Raw genomic sequence first — 25,716 nt, 5'->3', positions numbered from 1 at the left:
TCGATAATGGAAAATACTGGATCATGTCAGCTTGCCTATGTAAATACAAATTACAATTACAATATTAAATGTCATAAACTGAATCAGATCAAGGATGAAGATCACAATTGAAGTTAAATTTGTTCGGCTATGTTAACAAGATCTAAAAATGCCAATCGCTTATTTAAATATGGATTAGGGGGTGTATTCGGCACATCTCTTTTGGTGCTATATCTTCAATCTCTTTCATCGACGATGCACAGCTATTCTTCGGGACGAAAGAAGGAGTGAGATCTCGAGAATGGGTGTACGCCTACCTTGCAATCATCTCACATATCACTAATATATGTATGTAGAATATTTAGGTCGGAAAGGAAGAACTTTCTTGGGTATAGATATTGCAACGAATCCAATAACACATATACTCCCTATTTTAATATTCCCAATCCGGAAAATACGAGCCGTAGAAACGTAACAATACTGATGATGTAAACTCATTCATGGGTAAGGTCTCTCCTTCAGTAAAGCGTTATCTGAATACCATTGATAGGTATGGTGGGTGGATTGTTACCCAATTGAAACGGGCTTTTAACTATCAAGCAATTGCTTTTTAATGCACACCATCAGCTGATGATAAACCTGCAAAGTTGTACTTTTTCTACCCGTGCCCAAGAACCTTCCTCGTCGCCGTCACTTGACCAGGTCAAACAGTTTTTCGGTGGCGATCGGTTGGATCGGTGCGAACGGTACTTACTTGTCTCTCACAAAAAGGATATTAATAATTTGTAAAAATGCCAGAATGGTGGAGTTTCGGCTCCCAACAGGAGACCGACAGCATCTTCCGCAGCGAGAAGATGTGCCTGGTGCAGATGTTTCTGCAGCCGGAGGCCGCCTACGACATCATTTCCGTGTTGGGCGAGGTGGGATGCGTCCAATTTCGAGACGTGAGTGCAGGACAGGGATGTGACGTGGATGTGACCTCAGTGGGCCTTTTTCCTCTAGATCAATGGGAGCGTCCCCGTCCAGCAGAAAAAGTTCATCGCGGAGGTGCGTCGCTGCGATGAGCTGGAGCGCAAGATCCGCTATGTGACCGTCGAGCTGGTGAAGGACGGGCACAAGGCAATCGACCTGATCGACGATTTCCCGCCTGCTCCGAGGCCCTGCGACATTATCGAGCTGGAGACGCACCTGGAGAAGACGGAGACGGAGGTCATGGAGTTGGCCGCCAACAACGTAAGCCTGCAGACCAGCTACCTCGAGCTGACAGAGATGATCCAAGTGCTGGAGCGGACGGACCAGTTCTTCTCGGACCAGGAGTCGCACAACTTCGACCTGAACAAACGCGGCACCCACCAGGATCCGGAGAAGTCAAACGGAGCTCTGGGTTTCGTGGCTGGCGTCATCGATCGGGAAAGGGAATACGCCTTCGAGCGCATGCTCTGGCGCATCTCTCGCGGCAACGTCTTAGTCCGTCTCTCAGAAGTGGACGTGCCCCTAACGGACCCTCGCACGGGCAGCGTCCTGCACAAGAGCGTCTTCGTGGTCTTCTTTCAGGGCGACCAGCTGCAGGCCCGCATTCGCAAGGTGTGCACCGGCTTCCACGCCCACATGTATCCCTGTCCCAGCTCGCACGCGGAGCGCATGGAGATGGTGAAGAGTGTGCGCACGCGCCTGGACGACCTCGGTACCATCATGGGAAGAACAAAGGACCACCGAACCTGCGTGCTGACAGGTTTGGGGAATCAGCTACCCCAGTGGTCGATCATGGTCAAGAAAATGAAGGCCATTTACCACACCCTGAACCTGTTCAACGTGGATCTGGGCAACAAGTGCTTGATTGGCGAGGCCTGGGTGCCCAAGCGGGAACTGGAGCTGGTGGAGCTGGTCCGGCCCTCGCCGAGGGATCGGACAAGGTGGCCAGCACTGTTCGCTCCTTTATCAACGTAATTGACACCAAAGGAGAGCCACCTACATATTTCCGCACCAATAAGTTCACGCGCGGCTTCCAGAACTTGATCGATGCCTACGGTTTTGCCAGCTACCGGGAGGTGAACCCGGGCCTATTCACCTGCATCACCTTTCCCTTCCGGTTCGCAGTGATGTTTGGCGACATGGGCCACGGCTTCATTCTATTCCTGGTCGGTCTCTGGATGATCGTGGACGAACGGCGCTTTGGCAAGAATCGATGGGGAGAGATATGGAACATATTCTTTGCGGGTCGCTACATAATCCTTCTGATGGGGCTGTTCGCCATGTACACGGGCTTCCACTACAACGACCTGTTCTCGAAATCGATAAATGTGTTCGGTTCGCACTGGCTCGTGCCCCATATGGGCCCAGGGCTGCCCAGTCCGAGTGTCCAGTTGGACCCCGCGGTCGCCACTCGCGGAGTCTACCCCATGGGAATCGATCCCGTGTGGCAGTCGGCAGCCAATAAGATCATCTTCTTCAATACGTACAAGATGAAGTTGTCGATTATCTTCGCAGTGTTGCATATGACCTTTGGCATCTGCCTGTCTGTTGAGAACTTTGTGCACTTCAAGAACTACTCCGACATTTTACTGCAGTTCGTGCCGCAGGTGCTTTTCCTGCTGCTGATGTTCGGGTACATGTGCTTCATGATGTTCTACAAGTGGGTCAAGTACAGTGCCACCAGCGATATCCTGGCCAACACTCCAGGCTGTGCCCCCTCCGTTCTGATCATGTTCATCGACATGGTGATGTTCAAGAAGGAAGTCGCTATGCCGGGCTGCGAGGTAAGCATGTTCCCCGTTCAGAGGGAGCTGGAGACGACTTTCCTCGCGCTGGCCCTGATCTGCATACCCTGGATCCTGGTCGGTAAGCCACTCTATATCAAGTATAAACGCCGGAACAAGGTCTGTTCAATTAGCTCTAGACTGGAGGATATTCTTAGCTCTAATAGTGATCTTCTTTAGCCTGAGGTGGCCGAGTCCCAGGTGTCGGTCGACCATAGCGAGGAGGAGGACGAGCCCATGAGCGAGATCTGGATACACCAGGCTATCCACACCATCGAGTACATCCTGAGTACCGTCTCTCACACGGCTTCCTATCTCCGTCTCTGGGCCCTGTCCTTGGCTCATTCTCGTAAGTTAACCCATTCTCATTCATATTTCAAGCAAGGATTGGGTCTTTATCTTCGAATCCCTTGCAGAACTCTCACTGGTGCTGTGGGAAATGGTGCTGATGAAAATACTGTCGTTTCCATTAGGCTTTGTAGGCTCCATTGCGATCTTCCTCGTCTTCGCCATTTGGGCGTTCTTCACGATTTCTATAATGGTCGTGATGGAGGGCCTGTCCGCCTTCTTGCACACCCTTCGTCTTCACTGGGTGGAGTTCATGAGCAAGTTCTTCATGGGAACCGGAAACCCATACACGCCTTTCAGCTTCAAATATCTGTTGAAACCGGAGGAGGATGACTAAAATGCAGTGCAACCCAAAGCATAATGGTTCCACATATATAATCCATTATTAAACGATGTATTCTAGAACTTCCTAGACTTAATTGATTCTGCAATGCACAGAGAAAGGCCTTTCCGATAGTAAAAACATTGAAATTTGCAAAGAAGTACTTCAGTAGTAGTAAGTTAAGTAACTTCAAAGAAGTGAGACCCTGACTTTTATACTTTTAGCAAGAAAACACCTATTTGAAACAGGTATTCCAGGTACTCCCATCACCTTTGTATTTATTTTGACCGTGATCGAGGACGATTAGGAAGGTCTGGCCAATATAACCGTAACCTTATTAGGTCACCGAATAGAACCCATTAATAAAAATTGTTCTTTCATTTGGCGGCCCACTTCAGCGACGTGTTTGGTTTTTTGGTTTGGGTTTGGGTTCGGGTTTCGGTTTTGGTTACGGTCTCGAAGCGTAAAAAGGTCATCTCGGCGCATTGAGGGCAGAGCTCAGCGGAAAATTCTTGCCGAGGGCCGCAGATTTCAGTGGAATTGGTGGAGCCACAGCTGCGGAATCCGAAACTATTTCCCGCGAATGTCGCCCCGCTCGAGGTTATTTAGCTTGGACCAGAGCGCAGCTCTGGCCAGTTGTGGGCCAAACGAGCTCCGGAAAGGTCTCTCTTATGCTATACGTGGAAATGCGGTGTCTTCATTTGGCTGTGCTGCTGTGCTCCTTGCTGGTTGTCTGCAGGGCGGACACCCTGGTCCAGCTTCACGTGAATCGTCCGTACAACGACGTGAACGAGAAGTTTGTGAGCTTCGCCGTGCGTCCGGAGGATCTGTACGATGCCCTGGACGGGAAGAACAGGAAGGCCGTAACCAGCATGGCCACTCTGCTGGGCGATGCTCACATCAAGTTCGTGGGCGACTTCTACTTTGCCACCAATGCACCCACCCGCCTGCGCAATCCCACAAAGATCATATGGAAGGGCTTCAATCGCTGGACGCGGTAAGTTTGTGGCTAGCGCTCCGACTCGGGACTCCCATGGAAGTATCTTTTTCCCGTCTTTAAGTGCTGTTAACTGGACCATGATCATCCCCGTGCCGTATGCCCCGGACGAGTGGGACTCGATGCACACCCTGAAGATACTCAACAGCTCCTACATGGTGGGCATCACGGACTGCATCTGGCAGCTGGGCACGGACTTTGGCACCTCGCGGGCCAAGGACTACGTGCAGGAGCTGCGCACCCTCAAGCTGATGACGGACACCTTCAAGCCGTACGTGGACGACTGGCGGGTGATGGGCGCAGACATCTCCGCGGGCAGCAGTGCGGAAGAGACGCGTAGATACGTGGACATGTCCAAGGACTTGAATGCAGCCTTTGGCTGGACGCAGTGAGTCTTCCCATTGAAGGTTCCCATAGAACCGATCCTAATTCTTTCCCTTCCCTTACTCTATCAGGCCTGCTAATATGCTTCCGCAGTCCAGCCTGGGAAGCTACATCTACGACAGTGATCCGGCTCTGAGGGCCCTTCAGCAGCTGCGCGTCCCTCTGTGGCTGACTCTGCCCGAGGAGCGGTCCTCCTCGGCCCAGGCCATCAGCAAGCGACTGCTAGGTGACGAGACCACGGATGCTCTACGCTGGGCCCAGACCCTGGGAGATGCGGCCAGCAGCGGCTTTGATGTGATCTTCAAGAGGATGTCCCTCGTAGACTTTGAGCGCCCCACCTTCTCACTGTATGTGACGGCGTTGTTCAAGAAGGTCATGGGTTCACGGGTGTTCCCGGCCAGGCCGCTGAACCTCTTCGCTCCCAGCAACAAGCTCTACACGCACTGCGCCAATGCCGTCTCCGGGGGATTGGCCTTCATGGTGGTCAACACGGAGGACCAGCCCATGACGATCACTGTCAGGAGCATGACACGCCTCGCCAGCAGCGAGATCTGGCAGTATGTCCTCTCCGGTCTGGATGGTCGCGTGCAGCTGAATAATGTGAGGCTGACCCTTAACTCCACTCTGCGGCCCCTGATCAAGGCCAACGATGCCAGCAAGCCCTTACAGCTGATCACGCCGAGCATGTCGGTGGGCTTCTGGGTCCTGCCCACGGCCGACCTGGAGCACTGCCAGTTCACCGAGATCGAGACTGGCGACGCCAGCGGCGAGGCATCGACGGAGGCACGCCGCTCCAATCGCTACAGCTCCGCGGACCGACTGCTCCAGCGTCTGATCGAAGAGACGGCCGTCTCGAGAGGATCCCTGCAGAGCACCATCAACCGGAACCGCCGATTCGTGCTGGACAAACAGGAAACGGACTCCCTGCTGGACCAGTTGCTGCAGCCGTTCAACCAGCCCACAGCGTTGGCTCCTGCCAAGCGAGAGGCGCACAAGGAGGCAGCCAGTCAGCAGGTAAGACCCCACGAGGCCATGGCCTGGCTGCACCAGGTGCTGGAACAGACCCGCGACGTGGCCAAGCGACGCGGCAGGCGCAGTGCCGCCAACTATGGCGGTCCCTACTTCTACAACCGGCACGGAAAGAAGACGGCGCTGACCAAGAAGATCACCGAGATCCGAAAGCCCGAGCGCAAGGCCAAGCCACTGTTCGACTTCGATGAGTTCGACGAGGAGAAGTTCTTCAAGAAGCTCGGCGAACAGACTGAGGAGCCGCCGTCCTACACCCGCCTGCCCGAGGGCGATGTCCTTCTGCGCCACATCGAGTCGGTGGATGGGGAGGAGAGTGAGCAAGATGCGGAGCCAGTTGTCTACAGGAAGTACAAGCCCAAGTCCAAGACACAACTCAAAATTATCCAACGATCTCTAGAGGATACAGAACCCGAGCAGGATAGGGAGCAGGCGCCGATGCCGGAGCAGGAGAGGGCTGAGGGGCGTGGAAAGCTGCGACTACTTCCTACGGAGTTCTTCGAGGCCCTACCCGCTCCCAAGCAGAGCAAACGGTTGAGCCTCGGGGCCACCCTTAACTCTTTGCTCTTTCCCGAACCCTTCTCTAGCAAGGCCAGCATAAGCAAGACGATGTCCATGCCGCAGGAAGAGCCTGAGGAGGAGGTGGAGCCTCTAGTCAAGCGTCGTCCCGCGAAGATGGGGCATGTAGCCAACGACTTCCTGCAGGCGCAGCGAGAACTGGGGAAGAACTTCCTCAGCCACATCCACAAGCATGAGCTCCCGTTGGACGATGAGCATGCTCAGGAGAGCTCCCTCGAGGCTGTGCCAGCTAAAAAACCGACTAACCAGAAATATTTTGGGACCAAGGATGCGCTAGTACCGGTGCCAAAGCCTAAGCGGCTGACCCAAAAGGCGGACGAGAGCATCACGTCCTGGTGGGAGATGCCCTCTCTGCGCCGGCGACGCGCACTCTCCGTCGATCATTCAGACGACGAGGTGCGCTCCAATGCTATCGACAAAATGGATAGGGACGATATGCTGCCCCTGGGACGTTACGCCTTTTACGAATACAAGGTGGATCAGCCGGTGGAGGAGTCAACTTCAGAACAGTCCACGGAGCCCCCCAAAGATTCAAAAATCATGAGAATCAGCAAGACCAGAACCCCGACAACCAGCCGCAAGACATCGCTCTCCGACACCCTGGTGTCGACGGTCAAGTCGAAGGTCTCCCGCTTCATGAACATCGTTTCGCGGCACATGAGCGAGTGGTACAACACTCTCACCAAGCACCTGGACACCGAAACCGGTCCATCTCGGCCTGCCTTGAGCGTCAGCGGTAACTCCATCGATTAATACGCGATCGAAAGGAGTCCTTGAAGTGGTTTATTTGTATTCGAAGATTGGAATTGAAATTAAGTGTAGAGTGAACTTAGTAATTAGTGTAAATATGTATTTATGTACATTACCATCTAAACAACCTTAGTGGAATTCTATTTTTCTAGATAATGGAACCGTAATTATCTATTTCAAATAAAAACGCAGCAACAAGCCGGAGAACTAGGTGAGCTTTGATTAAGCTTTTGCTAGGTCGATCGGCTTTTTATATTGTTCGAAGATCGAAGATACTATGCCACTGTACACGAAACAAAACAATTAAAATGTACTATAAAGTTAACATATTATTTCGCTTTATCCCAACTGCCATGCCATTCAAGTATGTCCGAAGAATATTCTATGTATCGAACGTATGTTAGAAAAAGTATGGAAAAGAATGTACTAATAGATGGAATAGATGGGATTTCTAAATCTAATAAGATTGATATTTAATATAGGAAGAATTACTGCTTCTAAGCTGTGTGTATTGGTAAATGTGTGGGTAATGTGATTTATTGGTCGTCAGACGTCTAGATTGCTATGATCTTACATCCGTACTGGGTTCTTATATTCGATACTCAAAGAGAAGGTAGCATTTCCGACCTTATAAAGTATACATATTCCTGTTCAGGCCAGTCAATATAGCTACATCTTGGATCAAGATAAGATAGATATAGACAGAAGCAGTGGAAAAATTTAAACGATAAAATATTTTAAAATGTGGGATAAACAAAGTGCAAGAATTTACATCATTACACAACTATCGGTCGGTGGTTCCACTCTTTCTCTCCATGTTTTTCCCATCTTTCATGACAAATGCGAGCAAACTTGAGAGAGATCGCTGAGAGAGTTTGAGAGAGTATGCGGCAATCTTGGGCTCCGATACCAATTCCGGCGCTTAAATATAATTGTACTGTTATTATAATGTCACTCGCAACGTTCCCGCTCGTACTTATTTCAGTTGTGCATTTCCTTGCCTTGTGCAGAGTGAGAGCAATTATTACCATTATCAGGATTCCCTTCCATTTTCAAGTTTTCCACTTCAGAATTCCAAATTGTCAATCAACAGAATTCTTGTACCTGTTCAAAATTTGGAAAAAATGCAATACATAGTGCAATATCAAAACAAATTCTGTTTGTCGATAGATGAGGTCTGTCTGTGTTGATGGGGCCTGGAGAGCACTGGTCATGCACCTCACAGTCTACGGCTACGGGGCAGGTCTTTCTGTGTCTAAAATAAAGTTTAAATGCGCTTGTTTGGATTATTTGTATACATTTTCAGTGAGTTTTACCAGATTTTTCTCAATCTCGCCTTCTATTTTTCTCTATCTGCGTTTCATTCTGTGATACTCGAGTACTCACGGTTATTACCATTTTTAATTGACACATTCCTCATTATTTTCAACATAATTCATACGTAATTATCCAAGAGGTTTTCCAAGCTTGCAAAAGCTCTCGCCAGAGGGCCCGCTTCTGTCTGGCTCTTTTGAGCTCTCTCTCTCTCTCTCCGCCGTTGAGGCTCGCTCACCTTGGCTCTTTTTAAGGCCGCTCTTCGCGACCCCACTGGGAGAGCCGACCGACTGGCCTGGCCGAAGACGGGCACAAAGAAGATCCACAGAGAAGCGACTCTCCGCCACAGAAGCGGCGTTGAATCAAAGCTTTAAGTTGTTCCGCCGGGCCGGCCAACCTGTTGCCATGGCCAACACGGCGACAGCCAGCAACAACAACCACAGAGGAAAGAGCAGCGAAAGCAACTATCATAGCGACTATAACAATACCAATAAGTGGAGACGATCCGATCCGCAGCCTCGGCTCCGATCCGTCAGTCTCAGAGCGAGCGTTCAAGGCGAAGGTTGTTTCAGTATTTCAGTGTGGATCCCCAGAGTTCCGTTCCAATCAGTACCGCTCCCCGAAGCTAGAGCTAGTCCAAAGTGCAGGCCACAAGCAGTTGCAGCAGACTATAGATCAGTCCGGACCTAAACAGGTGAGTGTTCATTAAACTTGTCGTGAGCTCTGGCCAAGTGATCTTCTGGGCCAAATTCAGCCAACAAGACACTAAAACGGGTCAGTTCTCTTTCTCGGCCTGGCTGAGACTGCACTCAGGGACGGGGCGGGGTGCCTGGGCGCACTGGAAGGGGAGCGAGCGGCGCACGAGAGCGTAACCAGAGCCAGTCTTGAAGAAATCTTTTGTGACGTGGACAGGGAAAAACACAACACCAAAAGCGACTCAAACGAAAACACAACTCGACTCCACTCCACAACATGAAATTTCAGACTTTCTTTCTCTCTTCTTACCCAACTTCTTTCGTTTGGACGCCAATGAACTTTGATTTCGGCTACAGACAGCGTTAAAAATACGTAATAATAAGCCATAATAATTACGCACATGTGTGAAAGTGAAAGTGTAAATTTCGACATTACAAATCGATTTCATAGCTATTGTAAAACTGATAGATGTCTGGGTCCAGACGAACCGGACCGGTAAACCGAAAAAAATCCAAATAATCCAAAGACAAACTGGTTTGGGTTTTGGGGTTACCTTAAGAGAGTCGTGTCCGTCGTCGTCTGGCCTGTGTTGCCTCAAAACTAAGTATTATATAAACTGATTTCCATATTGTCACAAATAGATAACACGCCATCATATTTATAGGATGGGTTTCGTCTTCGGTTGGTTGCCAACCGAGCACTATGTGCGCGACATCTTTCTCCTGACACTCTCGGCGGCCATTGCGGCCACCCTGATGAGCATTCGCTTCTACTTGCGCATTACGGCGGGACGTTGTTTCACCGAGGTAACGCAACCACCCCCTCCCCCCCTCTAAGCTCCCACATATCCAAAAAGCCAAAACAGCCAGCCCAAACTCCCCCAAAAACAGCCCCGATCGTTCAAATCGTGACATGACTTGGACTTGGACTTTGTGTCCCAGCCACTTCCGTTTGAAATTCTTTTGAGATTCTGTATTCAGGGCAGGGGCTCCATACTCAGACCAGTGTGCGAAACTATCGTTCATAGGAACGCTGAGACTAAGACTTACACAGATGGGGATTAAATGCTTAAGATAGATTGTGAAAATTCGAGTTTTCTGCATATTAAATATCTACACACACATGCATATCTATACCATTTACCCATGTAGCTGAGGAAAATGGCTTTAAATGTGGAAAAGCCCCCATGAAACTGAGTTCAATGGGGTTGTTTTGCCTAATGTTTCGGAGTGAATCGTTGCTTGACACATGAACTGGTTTCAATATTCTTAATTAGTTATCATTCCATAACTACTATAACTATAGCTTTTGGATTATCTTCGATAATAAACATAGTATTATTAGGAAAACTGATATATCTATAACGATATCAATGATCAAAGATCTCCGATTATGGAATTTATCAGAGTTTAGCAGAGCCTCTATCTGGAACTCGGCTATTCGATCTGTAAGCAATCCAAACAATCTTAACCGCATTCTCCACGAATCTCTGTGCAATTTTGTAATTGCCTTGCCCGCTGTGACGCGCCAACTTATATGTGCATATATTTCAGTACATATGTACCTGGGACAGATGCGAGTACGTCACATCTCTTGGGTGCAGAGAGAGGTGTGTAATTTACTCACAAGTTTTATCTCATAGATACAGTTACCACCTGTTCGCCAGTATATTATGCATTGCATCTGCGTCTCGATTACCAGATTAGAGAACTTGAGTCAGCGGAAAGTTCTGAGCTCTCAGCTCTCGGGTTTCCCACTGGGGTGTAATTAAAAGCGCCGTTAATGGGTATGAAAACAAAAAGATACACCTACTATCCGTTCGAAACCCTCATTCAAGTCAGAGACTGTGATTATTTTGATAATTGTTGCTGTTTAGATTGTTCAGACCCGCCCTAGACCTTGTTGATTCCATCACAGTCCCAGTGCCGGTCCCATATTAACTGATTGACTTTTGACATCGTTTACAGACAAAAATGGAGGGCAAAACTGTTATCATCACTGGCGCCAACAGCGGAATTGGCAAGGAGACCGCCAAGGATCTGGCTGGTCGCGGAGCACGCATCATTATGGCCTGCAGGAACCTGGAGACGGCAAATGCAGTCAAGGGTAAGTCAATCTAAAAATAATATGTAGAATCAAGTTCTTTACGAAGAGATGCTTACCAATCGACAGATGAAATCGTCAAGGAGACGAACAACAACAAGATCGTGGTCAAGAAGCTAGATCTGGGCTCCCAAAAGTCGGTGCGCGAGTTCGCCGCCGACATCGTGAAGACGGAGTCCAAGATAGACGTGCTCATCCACAACGCCGGCATGGCACTGGCCTTCCGCGGCCAAACCAGCGAGGACGGCGTAGAGCTGACCATGGCCACCAATCATTACGGACCCTTCCTGCTGACCCACCTCCTCATCGATTTGCTGAAGAAGAGCGCCCCAGCTCGCATTGTCATTGTGGCCTCGGAGCTGTACCGCCTGTCGTCGGTCAATCTCAACAAGCTTAACCCCGTGGGCAGCTTCCCTGCCGCCTACCTCTACTACGTTTCCAAGTTCGCCAACATCTACTTTGCCCGCGAGCTGGCCAAGCGCCTGGAGGGCACCAGGGTGACCGTGAACTTCTTGCATCCGGGCATGATCGACTCGGGCATTTGGCGCAACGTGCCGTTCCCCCTTAACCTGCCAATGATGGCCATCACGAAGGGCTTTTTCAAGACCACCAAGGCTGGTGCCCAGACCACCATCTACTTGGCCACGTCCGATGAGGTGGCTAACGTTAACGGCAAGTACTTCATGGACTGCAAGGAGGCCACCCTCAATGCCGCCGCCCTCGACGAGGAGAAGGGCCGCAAGATCTGGGAGGAGTCCCTCAAGATCGCCAAGATAACGCCCCAGGATCCCAAGATCTAAGCTGGCATGGGCTCCAGCACCTACGTCTGCAAATGCATAGCAATAGATTCTTTCCACGTATGCCCATTCAGCTGATTTGATTTTTTGTAATTAAGGGGGAGTTCAATGTAGCCTAAGTTTTTCATTTAATAAAATAAAGTTCTGTATAAATATTCAACTGGATTTGTGACGAAATGAAGAGTACTTGTTCGACATAAATCAAAGGCCAAGGTTCAAGGTATTCAAAAGTATTCAATGGATAAAGAAAACAAGCCAGTGGATGTCCCTATGTATAGCTCTATACAATCATACATTCCATCGGTAATTATTTCAATGTAGTGGTTAGGATTATATTTAGTATTTTGAAATGAACAGGTTAGCTTTGAAAGAAGACTACGTATTATGGCAGTAATAAGCTGGAGAAGCAGACGCCAACATGTACAGAATACGTAATATGAATACGCGACCATTACAGACGTATAAGTATTTTTGCAATTACGCTATGCAACAGCATAATAATGCTTTGAACCAAACCGACTTCTTCTGATAGATTTGGGGATTAAAAATGTTTTAATGGAGTATGGTTTTTTTTCTATGTTCTTTTTGTATTTTTTATGTTTTTTACGTAGCTATCTTGAATCTGTTTGTGCTGAACTTTAAAATTTTGAAAAGCTGATGAATGCAACTATAAATCAGACCGAAACACTTTGTAGCTTCAGCTTACCGACTCGGAAGTATCAAGCTTTCAAAGTAAACATTTATATTTTTTTTTTTTTTTCAAAATTTTGACTTTCAATCTTCGGTAAATACGAAAAAATAAATGGTTACGCTTAAGGTATCATTTGTAAAAATGTATCGATAGACCCATATACCGTTCGGCTCCCCAGGCTCAGTGTTTTTCTAATTACAAAATTTGTAAGCCCCAAATCTGTTCGAAAAAGTCGGTTTGATTTGAAACGTAAAAAAAGGGAGAGTTGGTTTCCTAGTGTTATAAGACTACCATTAATCGCTTGGGGATGTAGATGCTAGCTTCTTCTGACTAATTTCAGAATATGCTTGAATGATCCTCCTGCATCCGAGGCTCACCGCGTTTAGAACGTCATATGGGCACTTCCGCCAAAAGGTATACCATGCCCAAAAACATTAAAAGTCAAGTAAAACAGATTTCCATTTAGTTTTGTCTTGATATTATTTCTTAACTAATTTACCCAAATGATATATAATTTCATAGCTTTGATCTGAAAACATATTAAAATAAGCAAAAACGCACTATTTTTATAGTCCTATTTTCCCTATTATCTTCTATAAGAAAGATCATTTTTGAGAAATGTTGTTCCTCAAAGTTTCTCAAAGATACTGAAGTACATATCTATCTAAGCAACCCATAAAATTGGCCCGCTCTTGGCTAATGGTAGATTTTTAAACTTTTATTACCACGCAATTTGGTAAGTAAGTAAAACCAGTAACAAATATTACAAAAAAAAAAAACACAGAAAAGGTTTTTTCATTTAATAATTTGAATAATTAACGCTCAATATTTAATATATTATCACAAACAATTTTATACAGATAGTCCTACCCAATCTCCTTCTTCCAACTTCGTTCTATTGTTGTCATGTTTTTGGTGAATATAGAGCTACACAATTTTTATTGAGCGCCAGAATGGAAGTTCACATATAAAAAATATCTATAGAACAAAAAGTTGCACACAATTAATACATAATTTTGTTTCTCTAGCTCTTATAGTCTCTGAGATCTAGGCATATATCAAGAATATATCCGAAACGATTCTTTCTATTTTTTAAACACAGCCAAGTTCGCCACAAAATCAATATATATGTATCTCTAAACTCTTCGAGTACCTGTCTCAACAATCTTTTAGTTAGTTACATTAAAATCTAGTGAAACACCACTAGAGAGGTTTGTGATTGCCTGGCAGGACTGCTGGACAGGACTGTTGGATCGTTTCAATTTCAGTTCATGAGAATTATTAAAAACGACAAATCACAGCGCCAATCGGGTAATGTAATCCGATATATCCGATCCGATGGGGATGGTAGAGCAGGAGAAAGCGATGAAGAGCTGGACTGCTGACCGAAAAATTCTCACACAATGCGCTCCTCACCTGTTGAAGAGGCGAGGCAGCGCAGGAGCAGCGATTCAGGGGTGGTCGGGGGAGGCAAGAGGCAGGCAAGGGATATACCCGTACACTGGGGAATTCACTGGCAGACATAATCTGACAAAATTGCAGTCGCATCTTCTGCTGCGGCTGCGGCTTTCCCTCGCTCAAGGGCCAGAAGAGGGTTGCGGTAGATTGTTATCACCGCCTCGCCTCGTTCGGCACGTGTCCTGTGCTGCCGGTGAGTGGCGATGTCGGTGGCGGTGTCGGCGCCAAGGATAATATAATGATAATGATAATCATGATCGGTGGCTAATAATATGTTAACAGGCCTAATTGAAACTTAATATTTATCCAAAGGATTACAGGATAATCATTTGCGGTTTGCCAAAAACGCATCGCTGAAAGCGGAACGTGACTGACGGACGTCAGCACCGCAGATAATTGTCTGTCCACGCCCTCTACCCGCTACTGTGGGAATCCCTGTTGTCTCTATTGGATCTCCTCCTCAGTTGTTTGCGGAAGTGATTCTCTAATAAAAAATAAACAGAGAATCCCATTATATTGCTGCATTGGCTTGTATCTGTCACACGGAGCAGTCCTCGTCTATTGATAAGGGAAACTAAAACACGAACAAACCCTTCTGGTCTGCTCCTCCTTCCTCTGCTGCTGCTGCTGCTCCTTCTGGCAACGAATATCCCCCCAGAAAGTATCGACTTACAGAAATTCAATTTGGCGCGCTCCACTCAAGTGTATCTGCAGGACGGACATTGTTGTGGCCAAGTTCAACTGTAATTCAAGTAGTTTTCTCCTTTTCGAGTTCGAGTGGGGGAGAGAGTCCTTTACAGTCCTCCCACTCCCGCTCCCTCTCCTTCTGGTTTTGAATAAGTCGCGCGCATTTAATAAGCAGGCTTAGGTTTTTAATAAGAAGTGGGTTATGCGACAGTCCCGATCCGATCCAAACCCGGCTCGTACAGCTGTCAGGGCACCAGTGCTGACTTCTGTTCGTCCTGCTCATCAGGCTCGGTCCTTGTTCTGGCAACTGCTGTGCCTGTCAAGCGGTCATCGATACTCCCTGGAGGCGGGGGTGTAGTATAGTCGGAGCAGTTGTTCCCACTGAATGCGTCGAATAACTTCAAAATTGTAATCATAGAAACCATATATTGCACTCCAGTTGTAGATATTTTGACGAGGGCTTCCCAAATACCATATACTATGTATGTCTGTACAAAAGATGGCGTTCCTCGGAGAGCTCTATAACTATTCAATAATGGAACCAAAAGAAGAATCGAGAAAGCAGCAGAATATTGAAAAAATGCATTTGATTTAAACGTCTAAAGCAAGTGATGGATACGTGTGATGGATATTCCTTTAATAATTTCTAGGTGCATCGGCATAGTTTTGAGACTCAAATTTAGTTTTTTTTATTTTTTTTTTTTTTTTTTTTTTTTTTTTTTTTTTTTTTTTTTTTATTTTTTTTTTTTTTTTTTTTTTTTTTTTTTTATTTTCATATTCATAGCTTTTTTTGAGATCATAAATTTATAGTAGTCCTTTAACATATAGTTTATTGACCACAAAACCCACTCGAGGAAGAAGAGGAACTGATTGTTACTTAATTAAAAGACTCAAGAAACGTCTTAATAAATTAGGAAAAGGAGTGCTACTCTAGAGTCTAGACCTACAATATTGTAGAAATAAGCGCCAGAAATTGCCTTCATTCTGCAACTGCTTCTCCTGCTCCTCCTCCTTCTCCATGTCTCTGTTGGGGGCGCCTGTTTGGCTCATTTTAGCCGGCATCTAATATGACCGAATGGCATTAACATGTTGAATGACTTGAGTGCCAGCCAGCATAAAAAGCAAAGCGCAGCCAAAACCCAGGGAAGCCACACCAGTGCCACCCGAAAAGTATTTCATTGATTTTTGAAGCCTCGCCAATACACAACAGAACACAGAACCGAACAGAAAAGTACAGAACAGAACTGAACAGAGCAGAACAGAACAGAAATATATAAGGCAAAAGGAAAATGAGTGAAAATTCGTGTTGCTGGTGGCAACACTAGAGTCCCAGCTGGGTGGGTGGTGGAGGAGGAGGTGGTGCTTTGGTTTGGGAGGAGGACCAGCAGCAGCAGAGCAGGATCATGTCCTCTTATTGTTTGCAAAGTTAAATACGTAAAGTAAACAGAAGCAACCGAGGTTGAGCCTCCCAGCAAACAAGTTCACGTGCTCATCCACAGATAGAGGGAAGGTGGATGATGAGGTGGTTGATAAGGTGGACGATGATGTTGATGAGCTGGTGTGATAACAGGTCCCCGAGAGGGTGGTCAAATATGTTTACCCTTCTGCTTAATTTGCCACAAACTCACAGATTCTTTGGCTTTTGTGGTTAACTGAGAGAGAGAGAGGGGGAGAGTGGAGGGTGATGCTTTAGCCGTTTGATCAGCTGACACCTGAACGCACCTGAGATGCGTTCTAATTGCTATTGATACCCCGGCCAGACGTGGCTACCAGCGCCAGAGCTCAGGCGAGCCTTGATCCGTGATCCGTGATCTGATCCTAATGCATTCTGACAGTCGGCAGCAGTAGAACCAGGCTCGGAGCGGATTCGGGCAGGTCCTTACCAAGTTGTTGACATGAAACTGTAACTGAAACTGAAACCGAGACTGAGACTGAACCGAAAACTGGTTCGGATCTGGTCAGACTTTGATTTTAACACACACGACGCGGCGTTGATGTTCAGTTTGACCTGAAATTCTCATCGCAGATGTAAAATGATATGGGGGAGTCTTTACAATACATGTACTCGTATGTGTGTATCAGATCACTGAAAGCCTTTACACTCAACTGATTCCGTCAATGAGTGAATTCGGTTTGGGCGTGTGAACTTTTTGGCTTAAACAGGGATCTGTCTTCAAATGGGGAATATCTCGGCTTAAAGCTTAATACAAGCGAATTTCATAATCGTTATTCCTTGTTATTTCTTGTCTGCTGTTTTCTTCCTCTTCGGCTGCCGGCTGCTGGCTGCTGCAACCACAAATCGGAATATCAGATGACAGTCAAACTATCGCAATTGCTCGCCGTGCGACAAGAGCAACGATCGATAGACAGACAGACCTATGCACAATCGTCATTGGCTGAGCTACAAATGGAAATCAGCAGCCAAAGATACAAAGATACAGAAGCATTAGCATAAGCAGAGATGGGGAGGCAGCCAGGGGGAGGCAGCGTGGCTGACTTGGCCTGATGGACTGTCGTCAGGCGGCAGAAACGCATTTAACCACAAAAGAATGGAACGAAGGAAGCAGAATGCCGACGAAGACGATCGATCAATGGTCGCCAGTACAGAGCCAGACCCCGTCTAGCCCTTCCTTTCCACATCCACATCCCAGCTCTGGTTGGTGTCTGGTGTCGAGCCGTACAGATATTGGGTGACAAATAAAAACTACTGAAAACTGCTGCCGCTGTTGCTGTTGCTGTTGCTGCTACGTATGAATGGGCCTGGGACGGGCTCTGGGACTGCCACTGGTACTGGCTTGAGCGGGGGCTGGGCGGGATCGGTGACGGGTCGGGTCGAGTCAGTATCGGAAGAGGGTAGAGGTACAGGGTAGTAGCCGCAAAAGCCGGCACTGCCGTTGCTGGAGCGCATTGGTTGGCCGTCTTTGTGGTGGTTGCCGGCCAGGGATGGGTATGTGGCAGGCAGGGGATGTGTGTGCCACTCATGTGTAGCGCTCGGTACTTGGCTACTTGTGTCATTATACCCGCACCGCTCTCGTATCTGCCTCCTCCTGTGCGAGTGCCAGTGCGAGTGCGAGCGAGAGTGTGAGACTGTTGTTGCGGCCCTGTCTTTTGCGCCCTTTTGTCGCTTGTTTGTAATTAAGTGAGTATTTTTTTTTGTTCGCTAGCCTCTGCTGCTGCTGCTGCTTCTTCCTCTGTGGTTGTCGCTTTGCTGCCAGTCGATACGATATTGGGCTGAGACGCCTCGAGCCGGGACTGACAATTAGTTGCCGTCTTATGCTCGTCGCCAAAAGTCGTCGCTTCTTGCCCCGCACTCGGCGCTGAACCCAACTCAGAACTCAAAGTTTGCACAACAGTTCCACACAGTTCCACATCCACAACCCCAAGGAACCCCCAAACGATCGTGTGATATTCCGAAACCCAATTCGACATCAAAATAATCGAAATCTAACCATCTAATATAGTTCTACAAAAAATTCGTGTAAATCTGTGAATTTTGTAATAAAGTGTAAATTCTGTGTGCCACAGATCATGAGATCGACCAATCTATTCAGAAGGTGCGACATTGGAAATGTATTGAAATTTTAAATTAAAGCAGAACCAATAAAGTGTTTTATCCAACAAAAAGACACATCCTCTATCGGTGAAAAATCATTGGACACGAGAACAAACCTGATCGACCTATGGATTACAACTAAAATTACTGGTTTAGGATCTTTTGGATCTCTGTAGGGAGATTCTGTTCTTTCGAGAAAAAACAAAAGCTACTTGCAAAAAGAATATCATTTCAATAAAAATAAGCTATATGCTCGAATTGCTATAGTTCAGTTTGTTCGGCTAGATCAGGGATAATTAATAATTATAAAAGAAACATTAAAGAAAAACTAAGAAAGTAATATATTTTGTTTAGCCTTTGTAAAGAATTAGATGGAGAAAATACAAATTATTATATGTATGAATGGGAGTCTCCAAGACTGCCACGACTTAAAATGGCAGTCTTTGAGTCTTTAAATTTATAAGAATTTGTTTTCAAATGTTTATTTATGTTTCGAAACTTACCAATACCAATACATCCAAACTTCCAGATTGAGACGAAAAGTTTGTTTTGTATTTTTATTTAAGCCATTTAAATTGACATTTTGGTGTTGTTTTCGTAGGGCTAAGTAAAAAACGAATTGATTGTTGACTAAACCAAAGAAAAATGGGAAACAAAACTTGAACTTAATCAGAAACATTTTTAAATTTGTACCGTTCCTGTGGCAATTTCGATTTAAATTTAGTAAAAAAAATACTTTGGACCCATTTAAAAATAATTTCAGAATGAAGGGATATTTAATTTTTTTAAATGCTATTTTACGTATTTATTATGCATTATGATGTATTATTAAAGTCTAAACAATTACACAGATATTGCATCAGGAACAAATTCCATTTAAATTTTTGCTCGACGCCTCTTGGTGCGGTTGTGCGGGGTACTGAAACTTAAATTAACTTTTAGGGGATCCTCCTATATTGTAGTTTTGAATAAAATTGTTCAATGTAATTCGAAAGAATACCTACTATATATTCAAGAACAAATTTCGTGGTATCACAGCTATCATGCAGACATTTTCAAAGCCAAGGTTCTAGGGCGTTTGTAGGCCGGAACCAGAATAGGATGCTTGTTTGATTGGTCTGTAGAGTCTATTATATTCTTTTATTTTTTTGTCTTATAGTTTTCATAAGTACCTTTTTTCATAACGCGGATGAAATCAATCGGGTTTATCACTTTACCTTAAGCTCTAGCTTCGTTAACCGTTTTATCCTTTCCATCCTTCAATATAAGTACAAATCATTCAAAACAATCTTGCATCTTAATGGTTATATATAAATATGTACGAATAAACCTACGAACCTTAATTCGTACAATCGTATATAATAATATCAGTATTTCTAGTTATACGTGAAATGTGAAAAATGTTGTCTTAAAATTTCATTCAGGATTTCCGAGCACAATCCAGAATGGTAGAAGGGCCTTTTATTAATTTATGTATATATGTACCTATTTTTTAAGAATACAGAAGCCATTCCTTTTTCCAATAAGTACAAATGACGGATAAAGGATTGATCATTTTCAGTTGATTAATTTGTAATTGATTTTTCAGTTGGAAACTAAGGCCACAACATGAAACGTAGGAAAAGCAGAAACAAAACGCCAAACGCTGATTTCAAACGTTCCAGAACTGGAGTCATGTCATGGGATTGTTATATAAAGGTTCCAGACTCTTGAACATAATTCTGGGTGAGTGTGTTTGTGAGCTATGGCACGCTCCCACACACACACAGATACACAGATTCAGATACAGAGACCCCGCATGGAGAGCAAAGCAAATGGCGGGCTGGCATTCATCTGTATTCGTTTCTGTGTCTGCGTTTGTGTGCGCGTGCGAGTCGTGCGCGGCTCAAGGGGCGGAGTTTCGTTGAGCGCACAGTGGTTGCGGCAGCGGTGGAACGCGCGCAAAACGTGTCTGGGGAATAGGTTTGGATGGCGGGCATCTCTGACAGCTTTCCAGCGGGCTAACCACTCGATTTCTTATCCCCTTTGCATGTCCTGTCACCTGCGCAGATTCCCTGGAAGATCAAGAGGGTGGAGCTATGTACATATCGTGCGATGTCTCAAACGGAGGTCCCGTGGAACCAGAGACGGGCTATGTGCCCAACAATCCCTTATTCGGCCTGGCGCTGGACAGCCCGCAGGTATTTCCGTTTTTCCGCTCGTCCTGTCAAGTCCTAACCGGTCGCGTATCCGTCCATCCACAGCAAGAGTGCGCTGCATCCTGCGTCGGCTGCCTGTCCTGCCAAGGCAACACCGCCCTGCCCATCTCCTCGCTCACCAGCAGCGACTTCGACTGCGGCGGCTGCTTCGATCCCACCATCGGCGTTGGAATCGGCATCGGTATCAGCGGCGGCGGTGGCCACATCCAGATCAACACCACTCCGCCGGCTAGCAGCGGCAGCAACCTAACGGGCACCGGTGCAGGTAGCGGCAACAACGCCGGCAACGGCAGCAACAGCTACTGGAGCACCGACGAGATGGCTTCCACCTTCCCCGGCCTGCCGCCCCTGGACATTGACCCGCTGCCCAGCCTGTTCCCCTTCTCGCCGTGCGGCGCCTCCTACAACTTCGCCGGCAATCCGCACCAGGCCTCGCTGTCCTACACCGTCCATCCCCACCAGATGCTCATCTCGCCCAACGGTGGCCAGCAGCACGGACATGGCAACCACCAGTCCCAGCACCAGCATCACCAGCACCTACACTCGCAGCAAGCGCAGAACCAGGCATCGCACGGCGGGAACACGCTCCTCCAAGGCAGCAGCAGCAACGGAGGCGGTCCCGGAAGCGGCTCGTGCTACTATGAGGCGGGACCCAGTGCCCCGACAGCCGCAGCGGCCATGTACCCCAGCATGAGTGTGAACGTGAGCATGAACATGACCATGCACCACGGCTACGGGGCCGCCGACGGCACAGGAGTGCCCATGCAGTGCTCCCAGATGAACTGGACGCCACCCAGCAGTTCCTCGGCGGTGAATGTGCTGTACCCGCCGCTGCTGAGTCCCACCCACTACCCTGCCTCGGCCACCTACTCTTTCACGGCGGACTTCCGTGCGCCTGTCCCGACACCCACAGGACTGGGGTCTTTGCCGCCGCTGGCCGTCGGTGACAAGGAGTCGCCGTCGCCGCCTGCCCCCAGCACATCCGCCGCCCTGGGCTACTATGCCGCGGGCGTGGGTGGAGGCCAGAGCTACACGCCGCCCCACAAGAGCCCTGGGAGCGGGTACCAGGTGGGGGCGTCGGCCTTGGGGCTGGGACTATCTGCATTCGACGACGATGGGGAGGACAGCACCGAGGATGGGGACGGCAGCGCCGCCGGCGATTTGAAGCCGAACCTGTGCCGGCTCTGCGGGAAGACGTACGCCCGGCCCAGCACACTGAAGACGCACCTACGCACCCACTCTGGCGAGCGGCCGTATCGCTGTCCGGACTGCAACAAGAGCTTCTCCCAGGCCGCCAACCTGACGGCCCACGTACGCACACACACCGGCCAGAAGCCGTTCCGCTGTCCCATTTGTGATAGACGCTTCTCGCAGAGCTCCAGCGTCACCACGCACATGCGCACGCACTCCGGGGAGCGGCCGTACCGTTGCTCCTCCTGCAAGAAGTCCTTCTCGGACAGCTCCACCTTGACCAAGCATCTGCGCATCCACAGCGGCGAGAAGCCCTACCAGTGCAAGCTGTGCCTGCTCAGGTAAGTGCCGTAAGCCCGGGGATTCCCCTGCCGAAAGGCTAGACTGGAACTGATTTTTCCGTACCACCGGACCACTCCTCACTCTCCCACACAGGTTCTCGCAGTCGGGCAACCTCAATCGGCACATGCGCGTCCATGGCAACAACAACAACAATGGCAGCAGCAGCGGCAGTGGCAGCAACGGTGGTGGCAGCAGCCTCCTCACATGACAAAAGCCACGCAGTGCAGGCGGTTTTCAGCACTATCACCCCCCGCACCAGCACCCGAATCATCTACATCATGTGCACCACCAGCACGCAGCACATCAGCACCACCACCAGGCCCACGCACACGGCCACTCCCACATGAGCAACTACGACTACGGGAACTACAGCATCAGCGACTACACTCCACCCGGCGCCACACAAAACTATTCAGGGTATTATTTCTGCGCACTCAACAAGCCGCCCAAGTTCGAGCGTTTCTACTAGAGCCCCATAAGAGATATAGGGACATACATATAGGGATAAATATACATACATATACAGATATAGGTAGCATCTACCAGGTACACACGCTCAGAACAAAGTTCATGAAAATGGAACAATGGAACAATGGCCCAACAGCCAAATTCGAATGGTGGAGATGATTTATCCTTGCAGAAAACACTTCTCATTGGTTTCAGCAAAGTCATTCAAACACAAACTGAACTAAATATTAAAGGTATTCTTAAAGCAGCATTTGATGTGCAATGGATTATTCTAACGTAAATTTAAAATTTCAAATGAGCCACACAAATGATCCATATTATTTCGGATTGTTTAATAGAATATCATTATACTGCAAGGGATAAATCAAGTAGGTACTTAAAAAGTTGTTAACGGTAAACATTAAATATTCAGAGAGAGAGAGAGAGCCTCCAAGTGCCGCTCCAGAATGCAGTTTAAAATGCTCAAATTGATGTTTCTGTTGGATCGAGGATAATTAAGCAAATATCGCGACGGATCCGTATCCGGTCTAGCCCTAAGTGCTTCACTGTACATACATGCATACATATAGACTTATATACATATTGTATTTATTATATTCGCATAGCATTCATATATACATATAGAGTACATTCGTACGCATGTAAGGTAGTTGAAAAACACGCATAAATCTATTCAAAAAAATTAGCCAACGAAGTAGACATTAAGTCAGATGAATACACCCTCACAACACAGCAGCACCCAAAATGAGAAAATTTAAACACACACAGACACACTTACAAGTTAATCATATAAATAGTTTTAGCGTTTAAGTTTACATTTAGGACAGGTGCTTTGATTGATCTAAGTCAACGTTTGCGTATACCGAAGCAAAGTATGAATAATAAATATCGAAAAGTATTTATAAAGTTATTACAACACAGAGTAACCCTACTTTATTTTTGACAGCTTTCGTTAACAGGAATTATTAATCAATTAATGTTCGACAATGACAGACAGTGAGCCTGAGTGCAAAAGGTGACTACATGAAACGGGGTTTTAGGAGAACTGAAGTATGGAATTTTCGTCTTTTCCCAGCTGTATGGCTGTATCCATGTCCTTGGGCTTGAGCATGGTGCTGGAGTATGTTTACGCCACGCCGGAGTCGCCCGACCCTTTACCTTTGGAGCAGGACTTGAATAAGGCAAGAGGTTCGGCGTCGACTAGCCAAAAACATCACCGCAATCGACTAAGAGAGAACCAAGAGGATCATTTATACAAGTGCCTTTTCTGCCAGGAGGTGTTCGCAAGCCGCTACGATCGCAATACACATCAGAATTGTCACCAGAAAGAGAATAATCTCAAGTCGTTCCGTTGTGGGTGGAAGCAATGCTCTCGCGGCTTCGAAACCGAGTAAATAGTCTTTCGGTCCGCAAAGAAATAGTAAGCTTACTTTCTTTTTCTTTTGTTAGACTCAGTATGGTGAAACACCAACGTATAATGGGACACCACAACTGGAAGGATAGTTGCTGCCGCTGCAAGCTGCTTTACCCGAATTCCCAATCGCTAATGGCACACTCAAAATCAAAGAAATGTGATATTGTCTCTAAAAATACATAGTATAGTGAGGAGGCGTAACAGAAAAATTGTATTTGAATGGCAGTGAACAGATATTGCTTCAACAAATATTATCTACTAAATAAACAGCTTCTGTGTCCCCGCCGCATATGAGGCGCGGCCCATTCGTATCAAAGGAATTGATGGCTTTGCGAATTCCGGTCAACACGCCATCCACATTGACCAGCGAACGCAAACGATCCCCACTCAGCCAGGCGCTGTTGCCATCTAGAAGGTTTCGGTCGCCTATCCCCTTGTTATCCGACCACATCCAGACCTCGCCTTCCTCGGCGGCTGTGAACACCTTCGAGGGATCGCTACGATGGAAGGCGATGTCGGTAATGGCACTTTCATGTGCACTCAGGTAAGAGGAAGGTAACTGCAAGTTGCGCAGATCCCACACCGTTATAGTGCCCTCTTCAGTGCCGCAAAGAAGAATGTGGTGCTGCACGGGATGCGTACCCAGGGCGGAAACAAAGTTGGAACTTTTTTCGTCCTTGCTGCCCACCATGATGGAAATTTTTTCCTGCGCCGCGGTGGAAGCGCGGGCATCGAGGATGCGGATCACGCCCATGCGATTGGCAGTGACCAACTGTTGCTGGCTGATATAGCACACCGAGAGCAGGGACATGCTATCTGCCTCTATGGTGCGTTTCACTTGCTTTATGTTGCTGGCATTCATTATGTTGACGCAGCCGTCTTCGCCAACGGTGGCAATGTCCCCGCCATACACGGAAAGGTCGGTGCACGGTGAGGATTTGTTGGTGCGCTTGAAGTAGTGCAGTCGTTCGCTGCGTGCTGTTCGCTGAAGCTGATCCTCCTCCACGGCACGCTGCATATTCAGCAAACTCAGGTGGCCTGGTAATTGGAGGGTCCTAGTTAATTTCGTTTTTAAATGAAATGGGCAGAACTCACCATCGGCGCAGCTCACGGCTAATGTGTTCTTGTCGGCGAACTCCATTGCTGTGACGTCTCCTTCCATGGCCACCTTGTCGTTGCAGCGCGGAACGAATTCCACGTTGGTGTCCGCATACTGGTTCGATTGCAAGCGGTACAAGCGCACAAAATTCTGTTCTATGTCCCAGCTGCCGGTTACGAAGCGATCGCTCTGCTGCAGTTGCTCCGGCAGCCACCGGACGGCGGATATCTTCTCCGATACGAAGTGGGACGAGACCGTTGGGAAAGACATTATATTTAGCTGCTTTAACCCGGTATATAAAATATAAACAAAAGTGCTTGCTATCGTATACAGTGTGACCGACTCTCAGAAATATACCGAAACATACCGTCTCATTTAAGAAATATACCGTAAATATACTGACGAATTCAAGTTCTATTTTACATATTCCTCGTTTTTGATCTTCCGTGGAATATTACTAGCTAGATAGAACTTTCAACCATACCCACATCATTTTATCCGATTAATGAATAAATTTTCTACTTAACTGGCTTATTTTAACTACTTGTTTTTATTGCATTTTGC

General features: G+C 47.2%; 5 protein-coding genes across 6 annotated transcripts; 4 read left to right on the top strand and 1 right to left on the bottom strand.

The window, feature by feature from the left end:
• Positions 1-708: 708 nt before the first annotated feature.
• LOC108154383 (V-type proton ATPase 116 kDa subunit a) lies at positions 709-3,580 on the top strand. The gene is given in 4 exon segments (XM_017284647.2): positions 709-923; positions 982-1,863; positions 1,866-3,084; positions 3,152-3,580. Coding segments are annotated over 4 exon segments (2,523 nt in total). The 5' UTR covers positions 709-770; the 3' UTR covers positions 3,421-3,580.
• A 466-nt stretch (positions 3,581-4,046) lies between these two features.
• On the top strand, positions 4,047-7,466 carry LOC108157705. Its single transcript, XM_017289875.2, has 3 exons — positions 4,047-4,402; positions 4,467-4,790; positions 4,858-7,466. The coding sequence occupies exons 1-3, from the start codon at positions 4,077-4,079 to the stop codon at positions 7,142-7,144; spliced, it is 2,937 nt and encodes a 978-aa protein (XP_017145364.2). The 5' UTR covers positions 4,047-4,076; the 3' UTR covers positions 7,145-7,466.
• A 1,511-nt stretch (positions 7,467-8,977) lies between these two features.
• LOC108157692 (retinol dehydrogenase 14) lies at positions 8,978-12,216 on the top strand. 2 transcript variants are annotated; one of them, XM_017289861.2, is made up of 4 exons: positions 9,083-9,149; positions 9,816-9,957; positions 11,119-11,257; positions 11,324-12,216. In XM_017289861.2, exons 2-4 carry the CDS (start codon positions 9,817-9,819, stop codon positions 12,052-12,054), a joined length of 1,011 nt encoding a protein of 336 aa, XP_017145350.1. In that variant the 5' UTR covers positions 9,083-9,149; position 9,816; the 3' UTR covers positions 12,055-12,216. The 2 variants fall into 2 exon arrangements, with proteins under 2 accessions (XP_017145351.1, XP_017145350.1); XM_017289862.2 differs by lacking the exon at positions 9,816-9,957 and having other exon boundaries at positions 8,978-9,149.
• Positions 12,217-18,139: 5,923 nt separating this feature from the next.
• Positions 18,140-24,776, top strand: LOC108157031 (protein glass). The gene is made up of 6 exons (XM_017288844.2): positions 18,140-18,441; positions 20,029-20,165; positions 20,490-20,620; positions 20,684-22,170; positions 22,265-24,029; positions 24,089-24,776. The coding sequence occupies exons 2-5, from the start codon at positions 20,120-20,122 to the stop codon at positions 22,377-22,379; spliced, it is 1,779 nt and encodes a 592-aa protein (XP_017144333.1). The 5' UTR covers positions 18,140-18,441; positions 20,029-20,119; the 3' UTR covers positions 22,380-24,029; positions 24,089-24,776.
• LOC108157032 (nucleoporin Nup43) lies at positions 24,239-25,495 on the bottom strand. Its single transcript, XM_017288845.2, has 2 exons — positions 25,149-25,495; positions 24,239-25,091 (listed from the first exon to the last, which is right to left on the bottom strand). The coding sequence occupies exons 1-2, from the start codon at positions 25,420-25,422 to the stop codon at positions 24,295-24,297; spliced, it is 1,071 nt and encodes a 356-aa protein (XP_017144334.2). The 5' UTR covers positions 25,423-25,495; the 3' UTR covers positions 24,239-24,294.
• Between the last annotated feature and the right edge of the window lie 221 nt (positions 25,496-25,716).

The sequence above is a fragment of the Drosophila miranda genome, chromosome 2 (assembly GCF_003369915.1).
Source record: "Drosophila miranda strain MSH22 chromosome 2, D.miranda_PacBio2.1, whole genome shotgun sequence".
NCBI lineage: Eukaryota > Metazoa > Arthropoda > Insecta > Diptera > Drosophilidae > Drosophila > Drosophila miranda.
This window is presented reverse-complemented; position numbering and strand designations above follow the sequence as displayed.

Bases quoted from the DNA above. Each gene is read 5' to 3' on its own strand.
- LOC108157692 (XM_017289861.2), top strand. From the start codon at position 9,817: ATGGGTTTCGTCTTCGGTTGGTTGCCAACCGAGCACTATGTGCGCGAC. The intron at 9,958-11,118 runs GTAACGCAACCA...CATCGTTTACAG, and splicing joins CGGGACGTTGTTTCACCGAG to ACAAAAATGGAGGGCAAAAC. The intron at 11,258-11,323 runs GTAAGTCAATCT...ACCAATCGACAG, and splicing joins GACGGCAAATGCAGTCAAGG to ATGAAATCGTCAAGGAGACG.
- LOC108157705 (XM_017289875.2), top strand. From the start codon at position 4,077: ATGCTATACGTGGAAATGCGGTGTCTTCATTTGGCTGTGCTGCTGTGC. The intron at 4,403-4,466 runs GTAAGTTTGTGG...CCCGTCTTTAAG, and splicing joins GGCTTCAATCGCTGGACGCG to TGCTGTTAACTGGACCATGA. The intron at 4,791-4,857 runs GTGAGTCTTCCC...TTACTCTATCAG, and splicing joins GCAGCCTTTGGCTGGACGCA to GCCTGCTAATATGCTTCCGC.
- LOC108157032 (XM_017288845.2), bottom strand. From the start codon at position 25,422: ATGTCTTTCCCAACGGTCTCGTCCCACTTCGTATCGGAGAAGATATCC. The intron at 25,092-25,148 runs GTGAGTTCTGCC...TCCAATTACCAG, and splicing joins AGCCGTGAGCTGCGCCGATG to GCCACCTGAGTTTGCTGAAT.
- LOC108157031 (XM_017288844.2), top strand. From the start codon at position 20,120: ATGGGATTGTTATATAAAGGTTCCAGACTCTTGAACATAATTCTGG. The intron at 20,621-20,683 runs GTATTTCCGTTT...GTCCATCCACAG, and splicing joins TGGCGCTGGACAGCCCGCAG to CAAGAGTGCGCTGCATCCTG. The intron at 22,171-22,264 runs GTAAGTGCCGTA...TCTCCCACACAG, and splicing joins TGCAAGCTGTGCCTGCTCAG to GTTCTCGCAGTCGGGCAACC.